General features: G+C 40.6%; 1 protein-coding gene across 1 annotated transcript in view; it reads left to right on the top strand.

Moving 5' to 3' along the window:
- Window positions 1-2120, top strand: part of LMX1A (LIM homeobox transcription factor 1 alpha) — a 68896-nt gene extending 66776 nt beyond the window's left edge. Inside the window, exons 8-9 of the mRNA XM_058176629.1 lie at window positions 362-535; window positions 1960-2120. Coding sequence (XP_058032612.1) covers window positions 362-535; window positions 1960-2120 — 335 coding nt within the window. The remainder of the gene's footprint in view (window positions 1-361; window positions 536-1959) is intronic.
- Window positions 2121-13055: the final 10935 nt, after the last annotated feature.

Raw genomic sequence — 13055 nt, 5'->3', positions numbered from 1 at the left:
AGGGGTATAGATAAGATATCAGAACTGACCTAGATACTTCCTATAGGTGGAAAAGTCTAATGATCAAATATCCAGAAAATTGATAAAATGAATGCATACATATGAAACCAGCCAACCACTTGGCGTAGTGGCTAAGGTGCTGGGCTAGAAACCAAGACGTAAGTTCTAGTTTTCCCTTGGGTATGAAAGCTGGCTGCTTGATTTTCAGTCAGTCATTCTCTCTCAGGTCAGGTTACCTCATAATATTGTTGTTGTGTAGAATATAGGAAATGGGAATATTAGGTATCTATACCGCCTAACATTGATCAAAATTAAAGGTGAGATAAAAATTAAAAGCTTTTCATTCTTCCTTGTCTTTCAGCTCAGACAAACAATGGCAACAGCACTAATTTTGAAGGAATCATGAATTCATACACAATCTTACAACCAGCCTCACAACAAATGTTGGTTATTGATCATAGTGTCTATAACTCAGACTCCTTCCAGCAAGGACTTACTCCCCCACAGATGCCAGGGGACCACATGCATCCTTATGGTAAGGACTGAAAAAGCTCAGATAGCACCTAGATCCTCTTCTGTGTAAGTAGATGCAATGTATTGCCTGAACTAAGGGAAACTCTTAACATTTGGGATGTCATGAAGTATCTGGAGAAACGCTCCTAGGAATTTAACCTTAAATTTCTAGAAATGCAAAATTCAGTTTCTCCAAAGTTAACAACTATGTCTAACCATTTATGCTAAGTTTGGGCAGCCAGATTTAAAGTGACGTGACACTGATAAAGACTCCCTCAATTTGAGCTTAATTCCAGGTGACTATAGTATATGGACTCTCCATGTTGTTTTCTTGGCAACAATATTTAAATAGTTTGCCTTTACATTTTTGCTACATTTTTTTGGCTTCCAATAAAGGAGAATATTTGTAGCTCAGGGTTGAAATGAGGAGTCCTTGGTGCTCTCTGAGTTTGCTTTTTTTTTTTACAGATGTTTCATTACTCATGATGTTACCTAGTTTGGGTAATGAAACATCTGCAAGAAAACAAGCAAGCTCAGAGAGCACCAAGGACCCCTCATGTTTTGGCTTCCTAGGTTATCTTACAACAATTTCCAGATGGTCTCCGAGTACTATAAAGCTCCTGGCTGGCTTAGGTTTCTTTTTCTTGTTTTTTTCTTTTTTTTGAGAGGTAGCTAATCATTCCTATTCATTATGATTATTTCTGTACTATAATAATTTATACCATGGTTGTCCAACCTTTTGAGTTGCCTAGGTCTCAGTAAGTGAAAATGAATTGTCTTGGGCCAAACAAAATATGTAATATAGTATATGAATAATGAACTTCTTTTATTTTTTAAAAACATTTTTATGATCTTGTTGGGCTGTTTTACTAGCTGTCCAGATCCTCGTACAACAGTTGAATCACAGGTTGGACACACCTGGTTTATACTGTATCTTTCAGAATATAAATTTTACTATGCTTAAAATAAGATAATAGTAATAAATTTGAGCAACACATCTTGGTTTCTAACCCAGGACCTTAGCTACCACGCCAAACTGGTTTTCATATGTATGAGTTCATTTTATCAGTTTTCTGGAAATTTGATCATTAGACATTTCCAACCTATAGTATGTATGTAGGCCAGTTCGAGTATCTTATCTTATAGTCCCAACAGATCTATATTACAATACTCCAGATGACCACTAAGATATCAGCAACAAACTAGGGTTTTAAATATGTTTTTTGCCACCATTTAGTGATCAGCTGGATTTCTGCAGTTTCACATCTAGCAGCCATGATAGTCAGAAATGGTTGACAACTTTTCTATCTGTTATTTAAATATATGGAAATTGTATTAGAGTACAGTTGCATTGAATAGTTTTGACTCATTTTTGTGGCTCCAAATATGACTTGTTTCTTTCAAAGGATGATGCTACAATTAACCATTTTATTTTCTATTGTGAAGGTTCTGAGCCTGTTTTTTGTGAGATGGATAGCGATGACACCTCCTTCAGCAACCAGAGCAACTGTTTCTTAGCATCTACAGAACCTGGGCCCTTACAATCAAGAGTGGGCAATCCCATTGACAACCTGTACTCAATGCATAGTTCCTACTTTACATCTTGAGGAATTTGAGACTGTGAATAAACAGAATTCTGGATTCATTACGGAAGTCATATGGAGGAAAAAATGGGAAGAGATTTACTTTTTCATCAGGAAGGCACAGCATGCAAAAAAATCCCATGAATATATCATATATTTGAATTTTCTAAAATTCCTTTGGAAAATTTGGCAAAAAAAGAGAATATTTGAAATAATAGTTTCAGAATTGTTTTCCCTTTGCAAGTCAATTTATAGAAGCAATGCATGGAAAAAAATAAAATATTTTCATCTGAAGTTCAGATGTATCTAATGTGAATTTCAAAAAACATTTTCTATTGAGACTGTATCTGCAAAATATTTCCCTAGTTTTAAAAATTTGAATTAAAACTTTGATGAAGTAAAACATTCTCTCCCCCCCATGCATATACTTTTCAATACTCATCATTTTACATATTTTTTGGTATTGTGGTTTATCATAACTGTTGAAACCAAAGGAAAAGACGAACAATGTATACAAATAAGTGAATCCTTTCACAAGAAATGACAAATCAACAAAAATGAAATAAATAAGTACTGCTAAAAATGTATTCAAAACAACATTCATTGCTTGTTCATGGAGGTATAGAGATTGCAAACTAGAAGTTTTTGAACTTTAATATGTGAATTACTGTAGTTACCATGAAGAAAAATATTTGTGTAACTAAGTTTATAATACATAAATTTTGGGGTAAGTTATGCTTATATATTTAAGGCACAGACTTGCCTAATATTGCATCAGGTTTATCCTTAACAATAGAATAGTACTGTACAACAAAAATAACTTTATTTTCTGTGTGAATCATATTTGAGGAATTGCTCAATGCACTTCATTTATGGAATGGGAAAATGGATTTTTGTGAACATTGAACAAGCCTACCATTCTCATCTGGAGACAATTTGATACTTCCAATTTCTTAAAATTTAATATTTAAATTTAATACCAATTAAAATTATTTTTAATTGGTAATGTCAGGGTAATCATAAATACTTATGCATAAAACAGAACTCTATTAATATCAAGAAGAGCATTGCCATTTTCTATAATGGGATTTGGACTTCCCTTCTGTGAAAAAGCACTACAGGAATGTGAGGCAAGACTTATCTTAAACCAGCAGTATAGGAATTGTCCTATGTTTAAATCAGTGCAATTTTCAAAGCAATGGAAAATTTTCAGTCTCCAGAATATTCATGTTGTGAGGATTTAAGTTTCATGGAGAACTTAAAAGTTTACTATTACCATCGATTAAGGGCAAGATTTGATTTCAAACAGTTATCTTCCATTACTACTGGTAATTAATAAGGGAAGGGAAAGTTAATTTGACAAAGCCAATTACAAACTGAGGATTGACAAAATGTATATCCAAGCCCAAGCTTCTTGCAGAATTCAGAATCCAGCTGAACTCCATGGGTCATAAAACTAATTCTTTTGACTTCAGAAGAATGGAATGTGCCACTGCTAACTGAGAAATGTAATATTTATTTCACCTGAATGGTCAAAACATACTCTCCTTTGCAACTATGTGGCTAATATCTCTGACCTGCCACCATTATTACAAAAGACTGGAGAGCCAAGGAGCCAAGCAGTACTACCTCTCTGGAACCTAGAAGATAATATATTTCTGTCTACCATCATTGGAAGCTATATCAATTAATATAAATGTTTACATTATTCATCAACACTTTTGTTACTATCCAAATGTGTCTAAAACGTTACAAAATTATTAATTCTTGAAGACCTTTAATACTATTATGCCTTTCTTTGTGTTACGTACAGTTGGATTACTGGTTTATCAGCAAGGGCTTTAGGATTACAGTTTGGGCCAGACAGTAAAATTTAGAGAATTTTAGATATCAAATTTCAAATAATAATAATATCAGAGTTGGAAGAGACCTTGGAGGTCTTCTAGTCCAACCCCCTGCCCAGGCAGGAAACCCTACACCATTTCAGACAAATGGCTATCCAACATTTTCTTAAAAATTTCCAGTGTTGGAGCATTTACAACTTCTGCAGGCAAGTTGTTTCACTGACTAATTGTTCTAACTGTCAGGAAATTTCTCCTTAGTTCTAGGTTGCTTCTCTCCTTGATATGTTTCCACCCATTGCTTCTTGTCCTACCCTCAGGTGCTTTGGAGAATAGTTTGACTCCCTCTTCTTTGTGGCAACCCCTGAGATATTGGAACACTGCTATCATGTCTCCCCTAGTCCTTCTTTTCATTAAACTAGGCATACCGAGTTCCTGCAACCATTCTTCATGTGTTTTAGCTTCCAGTCCCCTAATCATCTTCGTTGCTCTTCTCTGCACTCTTACTAGAGTCTCAACATCCTTTTTACATCATGGTGACCAAAACTGAATGCAATATTCCAAGTGTGGCCTTACCAAGGCATTATAAAGTGGTATTAACACTTCACATGATCTTGATTCTATCCCTCTGTTTATGCAGCCCAGAATTGTGTTGGCTTTTTTGGCAGCTGCTGCACAGTGCTGGCTCATATCTAAATGGTTGTCCACTAGGACTCCAAGATCCCTTTCACAGTTACTACTATTGAGCAAGGTACCACATATCCGGTACCTGTACATTTTGTTTCTTTGGCCTAAATGTAGAACCTTACTTTTTTCACTGTTGAATTTCATTTTTTAAGATAGTGCCCAATATTCAAGTCTGTCAAGATCTTTCTGTATCTTGAGCCTATCTTCTGGAGTGTTGCCTATTCATGCTAGCTTGGTGTCATCTGCAAATTTGATGAGTTCCCCATCTATCCCCTCGTCCAAGTCATTGATGAAGATGTTGAAGAGTACTGGGCCTAAAACAGAGCCTTGGGGTACTCCACTGCATACTTCCCTCCATGTGGATGTAATTCAATTGAGGACTACACGTTGAGTGTGGTCGGTCAGCCAGTTACGAATCCATCTGGTGGTGGCGCTGTCTAACCCATATTTTTCTACTTTATCTAGTAGTAGGTTATGGTCTACTTTATCAAATGCTTTACTGAAGTCCAAGTAAATTATATCGACAGCATTCCTCTGGTCCACTAATTTTGTCACTTTGTCAAAGAATGCAATAAGATTAGTCTGGCATGATCTGTTTTTGACAAACCCATGTTGGCTTTTGGTTATTATTTTGTTTGCTTCTAGGTGTTCGGTGATTCGTTGCTTGATTATCTTTTCCAGAATCTTCCCTGGTATTGAGGTTAGGCTGATAGGTCTGTAGTTTCCTGGATCTGTTTTTTTTCCCTTTTTTGAAAATGGGAACTACATCAGCTCTTTTCCAGTCATCTGGCAGTTCCCCTGCGCTCCAGGATCTTTGAAAGATATAGTTCAGTGGTTCTGAGATTTTGTCTGCCAGTTCCTTCAGAACCCTGGGGGTTCCGGTCCTGGAGATTTTACCTTGTCTAGGGTAGACAGATGTTCACTTACCATTTTTCCCCCTATTTTAACTTGTGTTCCTAATCTGTTTTTTGTGGTGCTGTTTTTGATAGGTTGGATTATTTTTTCCTTTTGGGTAGTAATTATTACCATTTTCAAACTGTATGAAAATGACAATGCTGGAGACATTCAAATATATCAATAGGAAAATGATAAATCCTCTTCAATTATCAGTGAATTGTGTAGGAATGGGAGGATTGTGACAGAGGAATAGACAGATAACATTGATTGAAAACAAATAAATAGGCAGAGGTGCAACTGGTTCCTTGGGAGGATTTTTTCTTGACATCTAAACAGAAATTCCTTCTCTTTTCTTTCCTACTTTATTCAGTTTTCTTTACTTTGTATCTCATCACCAATTTTTGTTTCTTCTTCGCATCCCTTCCCTGGGTATTTGCTCTTTCTTCTTCCTCTATACCAGGGCTGTCAAACTCCCAGCCCATTGGCCAGATGCGTCATGCGCTGGCCATGCCCACACCCGGTTTAGCGAAGGGGAAAAAAGTCCTGATACATCACATGATGCCGCTGTGACTATGTGAGTTTGGCACCCCTGCTCTATACATCCTAGAGAGGGAAATGCTTCTATGAGTGACTCTTAGTTGTATAAAAGATGTCTTACCTTATTGCTATACCAAATATTAATGCATATTTTTGTCATGCCCATTTTTGGAGAATAGTTTCTGACAAATGTATACAGATAATACATAAATGTACACACTAATGTACTACTGTACTGTGTCATATGCACATTGTTATTGAAGTGGGGAAATCTCCAGAATTGATATTAGCAAATGTTAAATCCTTAGCTGAACAATAAAAGAAGTTGGGTATTGCAAAAGATTTTTGTCTATATTTACATTTTCGTGATTGGGGAACTAATAATCATAAACTCATATTTGTTTTCTTTTGAGGTAAATGCAGTGCACAAATTAGAATGGTAGATTTTCATGTAATAAATGTAACATATCGCCGTTAGTATGTTTGTAAAGCTCCATTTTACAGTCATAACATGTGATTTCAAAATGGTTGAAGTTGAAATACCATGAGCCTGTATATGTAGAATAGTGAATAAATCAGCTCATTAAGGGATGGCTTAGCCTTTTCTTTGCCTTCCTTCGGTCATCCTGCTGCAGTGTTTCTCTAAGCCTGAATTATTCCAGGCAAGAGATTCCCTACTTGCCATGAGTGAAGTGGGGAAATCTCTTGCAGCCCCGAGAAATCTCTTGCAGCCCCAAGTGGTAGGAGCCACCTCACTATGGATCTGGTTGCTTTGAAAGGTGGCATTTTGACATGTATGTGCCAAGCATCAAGAGTGGATCTTTTAATACAAGGATCTGCACTAATCTGTATGAATTGGCCCTGCTCACTTGTATTATAACCGAGATTACACTTGTTACTGAGGTGGAGTGGGAAGGGGAATTGCTTACAAAAATAGAGCACATTTTGTTGGTAATAACAGTTTCTTGAAACATTTTACAAATCTTTTTTAATAACAACAACAAGAAGAAGACCTGACAATGGCTAAGAGCAGGAAAGTTAAAGAGAGACTGAGGGATTAATCCTGGCTACATAAGACCAAGCCTTAAGGACTAATGTATACAAAGCCAGAATTGAGAGACAGCAACTGATAGTAAGTGCTGCCTATGCAAAGAAGCTAAAGAAACAGTGGACCACCTGGTAAGCTGCTGCAAGAAGATTGCACAAACTGACTACAAGTAGCAGTATGACAAAGTAGCAACAATGGTGCATTGGAAGATCTGCAAGAAATATCATTTGCCTATAAGCAAGAACTGGTGGGACCATAAAAAAGAAAAAGTCATAAAAAATGAAGAAGTTAAATTGCTCTGGGACTTCAGAATCCATATAGACAGACAGGCACCTGCCACATAACACCCCAGACTTAACAGTTGTCAATAAGAAAGACAAAAAAGTCTGGATAGTGGATGTATCAGTGCCTGGAGACAGCACAATAAAAGAGAAAAAACTGGAGAAGATAACAAAATACAAAGACCTACAAATAGAAATAGAGCGACTATGGCAAAGGCAAGCAAGGGTAGTACTAATAGTAATACGCGTCTTTGGTGCATTTCCAAAACAACTGGAGCACCACTTGAACACTATAGGCATTAACAAATTTGCCATCAGTCAATTACAGAAGGCGTCATTACTTGGAATTGCTTCCATCCTATGATGGTATCTGTAACACCATCAAACATCCAGATTTGCCTATCACAGGTCTTTGGTAAGGGCTCGATAAGTAGATAAAAATGCCAAACCCAGTTTAAACATCTGGCTGACTGTGCGATGATTAATGATAATAATAATAGATATTTGTGATACATTTTTAAATGTTCAGTTGACTGAGTTTCATGTTTAATGAATAAAAGAGAAGATGATATAACAACAACAACAACAACAGCAACATCTTAAGAAGGTACTTGGTCAATACCTAGGATGCTGGCAGCAACCTATATCAACCATTAGCACCAGTCAATAATATTTGTGATACATTTTTAAATGTTCAGTTGACAGAGTTTCATGTTAATAGAATAGAATAGAATAGAATAGAATAGAATAGAATAGAATAGAATAGAATAGAATAGAATAGAATAACAGAGTTGGAAGGGACCTTGGAGGTCTTCTAGTCCAGGGGTCTCCAACCTTGGCAACTTTAAGACTTTTGGACTTCAAAAGCTGGCTGAGGAATTCTGGGAGTTGAAGTCCACAAGTCTTAAATGTTGCCAAGGTTGGAGACCCCTGTTCTAGTCCAACCCTCTGCTTAGGCAGGAAACCCTACACTACTTCAGATAAATGGTTATCTAACATCTTCTTAAAAACTTCCAGTGCTGGAGCATTTACAACTTCTGGAGGCAAGTTTTCCACTGATTAATTGTTCTGTCAGGAAATTTCTCCTTAGTTCTAAGTTGCTTCTCTCCTTGATTAGTTTCCACCCATTCTTTCTTGTCCTACCCTCAGTGCTTTGGATAATAGCCAGAATGGCGGTTGATACCCCTAGACTTATGGCCATGGGGGACTTCAACTTGCCATCGACCAGTGTAGCATCACCGGCAGCTCAGGAGTTCATGGCCTCCATGACGGCCATGGACCTGACCCAATTAGTTAATGGCCCCACTCACACCGGGGGAAGCACACTGGATCTGATTTTGGTCTCTGGACAGTGGCTGAATGATCTGGAATTAGGAGATTTAGTTATTGAACCTTTGTCATGGTCAGATCATTCACTTCTTCGTCTAGACTTTCGAACCGCCACTCAACACCGCAGGGGGATGGAGCCAATACGTTGGTTCCGTCCCAGGCACCTGATGGACCCGGAGAGGTTCCTGATGGAGCTTGGGCCATTTCCTGAGGATCTAGCCCACAGCTCGGCCGAGGAACTAGTCGCGGCCTGGGAACGGGCCGCGGCTGGAGCTTTGGACCGTGTCGTGCCTTTGCGGCCTCTGGTCCGGCGCAGATCTCAACCGGCCCCTTGGTTTTCCGAGGAGCTGAGGAAGATGAAGTACCGGAAAAGATGCCTAGAGGTCCAGCTGTTCGGAAGCTGACCGAACACTAGTTAGGTCATATTTCAGACCTACCTAGTGGCACTGAGGGAGGCTAAGCGTGATTATGTTTCCACCCTCACTGCGTCGGCAGATAGTCACCCAGCCGCCCTGCTTCGGGTGACCCGCTCCCTCCTGCATCAGGAAGCGCGGGATGATCCCTTGCAGGGATGTGCTGAGGATTTCAGTAAGTATTTGCACGATAAAATCGCTCAGCTTCGGGACAGATTGGACCAAAATTGGGTAGATTCAGGTGAGATGGCAGAGGCAAGTCTTGTTGAGTCCATCTGGGATGAGTTTGATACTGTGGCTCCCGAGGACATGGACAGGATACTGGAAAAGCTGAATGCCACCACATGTTTACTGGACCCATGTCCCTCCTGGTTGGTGCTGGCCACAAGGGAGGCTACACGAGGCTGGCTCCAGGGGATTGTTAACGCTTCTTTGATGGAGGGTGTCGTTCCTACGCCTTGAAAGAGGCGGTGGTGAGGCCCCTCCTCAAGAAGCCCTCCCTGGACCCTAGCTGTTTTGGGAAACTACCGTCCTGTCTCCAACCTTCGCTTTGTGGCTAAGGTTGTTGAGAGTGTGGTGGCATGACAGTTGCCCCAGTACCTGGATGAAACTGTCTATCTAGACCCATTCCAGTCCGGCTTTCGGCCTGGGTACAGCACGGTTGATGATCTCTGGAGGCTCAGGAGGGGTTATTCCTCTGCCCTGGTCCTTTTAGATCTCTCAGCGGCTTTCGATACCATCGACCATGGTATCCTGCTGCGGCGGTTGGGGGGTTTAGGAGTGGGGGGCACCGTCTTTTGGTGGTTCTCCTCCTATCTCTCCGACCGGTCACAGACAGTGTTGGCAGGGGGGCAGAGATCGACCACAAGGCGCCTCATGTGTGGGGTGCCACAAGGGGTCAGTTCTCTCGCCTCTCCTGTTCAACATCTATATGAAGCCGCTGGGTGAGATCATCAGTGCTTTTGGGGTGAGCTACCACCTGTATGCTGATGACACTCAGCTGTATGTCTCCACCCCTAACCACCCCAACGAAGCTGTTGAAGTGTTGTCCCGGTGTCTGGAGGCCATGCGGGTCTGGATGGGGAGAAACAGGCTTAAGCTCAACCCCTCCAAGACGGAGTGGCTGTGGATGTCGGCATCCCGGTACAGTCAGCTACAACCGCTGCTGACTGTTGGGGGCGAGTCATTGGCCCCAATGGAGAGGGTGCGCAATTTAGGCGTTCTCCTGGATGGACGGTTGTCTTTTGAAGAACACCTGACGACCATCTCCAGGAGAGCTTTTTATCAGGTAGGCCCTTTGTAGACCGGGATTCCTTATGCACAGTCACTCATGCCCTCGTCACTTCTCGCCTGGACTACTGTAATGCTCTCTACATGGGGCTCCCCTTGAAGAGCACCCGGAGGTTCCAGTTGGTCCAGAATGCGGCTGCGCGGGTGATAGAGGGAGCCACTCATGGCTCCCATATAACACCTATCCTGCGCAAGCTGCACTGGCTTCCTGTGGTCTTCCGGGTGCACTTCAAGGTATTGGTTACCACCTTTAAAGTGCTCCATGGCTTAGGACCGGGTTATTTACGGGACCGCCTTCTGCTACCATTTGCCTCCCATCGACCTGTGCGCTCTCATAGAGAGGGCCTCCTCAGGGTGCCGTCAGCCAAACAATGCTGACTGGCGGCCCCCAGGGGAGAGCCTTCTCTGTGAGGGCACCTACCCTCTGGAATGAGCTCCCCCAGGACTTCGACAACTTTCTGACCTCCGGACCTTTCGCCGCGAGCTGAAGACGTATTTATTCTTCAATGCAGGACTGGCATAACAGGGAAATTTATTATTAATTTTATGGGGGTTTTTATAGTTTTTGTAATGTATATTTTAACAAATGGGCCAAATCGAATAGGTTTTTTAAAATTGTTTTTAAATTGTATATTGTATTTACTTATTGTTGTTTTATCTGAGTCCTGTAATAATAATAATAATAATAATAATAATAATAATAATAATAATAATAATAATAATAATAATAATAATAATAATAATAATAACAACAACAACAACAACAACAACAATAACAATTATTATTATTATTATTATTATTATTATTATTATTATTATTATTATTATTATTATTATTATAGCTTGACTCCCTCTTCTTTGTGACAGCCCCTGAGATATTGGAACACTGCTATCATGACTCCCCTAGTCCTTCTTTTCATTAAACTAGACATACCCAGTTCCTGCAACTATTCTCTGCACTCTTTCTAAAGTCTCAACTTCTTTTTTACATAGTTTTAATAATAATAATAATAATAATAATAATAATAATAATAATAATAATAATAATAATAATAATAATAATAATAATAATAATAATAATAATATAAACTTTACTTATACACTAAGTAAAGAAAAAATGTTGAATGGCTGTAATGCTGTAGGTTTGGGCCGTGCTAAAAATTAAACACTGAATGTAATAGAATGTGACAACTGGTTGAACCTGCTACATTAATGGCAATCAAATGACTAAATTAAATATTTTAAAAAGGCAATGAAATGATTGATTGATTGATTGTGAGAGTTAAAGACATAAAATAATAGCAAAGCTCATGGAATCTCCTGTTCACATTTTATACCACCTGTGAACTCTCTAGATTACTTTTTTCTAATCAAAATCCTAGAGGAGACATGTCAAACACAAGGCCCGCAGGTCAGACCTGGCCTGTGATGTTAGATCTGGCCCGCTAGACTGCTTTGGAGACAGCAAGGGGCTGGTCCCTGCCACTTTGGTCCTGGCCCACCCCACTGTGGGTGCATGCACAAGAGGCTGCTAGGGTCTGAGGGAAGTCCTGCCTTAGCACTTGGCCACCAGCAACTCTGTGACCCTTTCATCATCCCTTGCCCCCTCCTCCTGGCCTCTCCTGGTGGACTCCCATCCTATTGGATACTGAGGATACTTTGGTTACAAACCCAGATCTCCTCTCATGGAGAGGGAGTGGGTCTTCCTCTGACCCATGTATTTTGCCCTCCCGCACCCACCATGTCAGGATTGAAGTGTGCTTATGTGGTTGCAAATATTATTGCTTTTCAACTTGCTAAAGAACTAGGGGAGAGGGAAGAATGAAATGGAATGCAAGCTCCAGACTTCAAGCAGAAGAGCCGTGAGAGCCAAAGACACATCGGCAGGTGTCTGCCAGACTTTTCTCATAACGAAAGAATGGCATTCAATTGGACAATGTGAGCTGCACAAATAGGGGGAGAGGGAAATCTATAATGTAACTATGTGGGTTAACGCGGGAATTAATTAGAGCTGGTTTTACCTTCTTCAGTGCCAAAATGATGTACTCAATAAAGTTTTGCATTCAACCTTTGGAAGATCTCGAAGGTGTTTGTTTTGGTTGGGTTCATCAGTCGGAATGTTGACACTGGCCAAGGAGAGCGAGCACAGAAGCAGCAGCCTCAAGGAGGAGGTAAGCACAGTTGGGCGCCCCCTCAGGGAAGCAAGGCTGGGCTGGGCTGGGCTGTGGGGTCTCGCCTTCCTATGCTGGACACCTACAGATCTTCCCTTCCAGCCTTGCCTGGCCCTCCACAGGAGGTGGAGGACAACACTGCTATGTACGGAAGTGCAGATCTCTGAAGAGGAGGACATGGTGGTGGGGAAGCTGCGTGAGGGAAGACTGCCCCAATAAGCCAGCATCCTTACTACACGACTGGAAATGGGGATTCCCTTTTGAGAAGGGCCACCCTCCCTCATGCAGAACCAGGGAGCCCTGCTCCCCTGCTGCCTCCTCTTGGTCTCCAGAAATATGTCAAGGCAGAAGTTGGATTTGGAGGAAACTGCTTCCTGCAAATTTTCTTCTCTGCGCTTCTATAGCAGTAGCGTTGTCTTCCACCTTCTGCTTTGCTGGGAGGGGGCACCAGGAAAACTGCAATGA

Source organism: Ahaetulla prasina, chromosome 3 (assembly GCF_028640845.1).
Source record: "Ahaetulla prasina isolate Xishuangbanna chromosome 3, ASM2864084v1, whole genome shotgun sequence".
NCBI classification, from domain to species: domain Eukaryota; kingdom Metazoa; phylum Chordata; class Lepidosauria; order Squamata; family Colubridae; genus Ahaetulla; species Ahaetulla prasina.
Note: the sequence above shows the minus strand (reverse complement) of the source record. Positions and strands in the feature narration are given on the sequence as shown.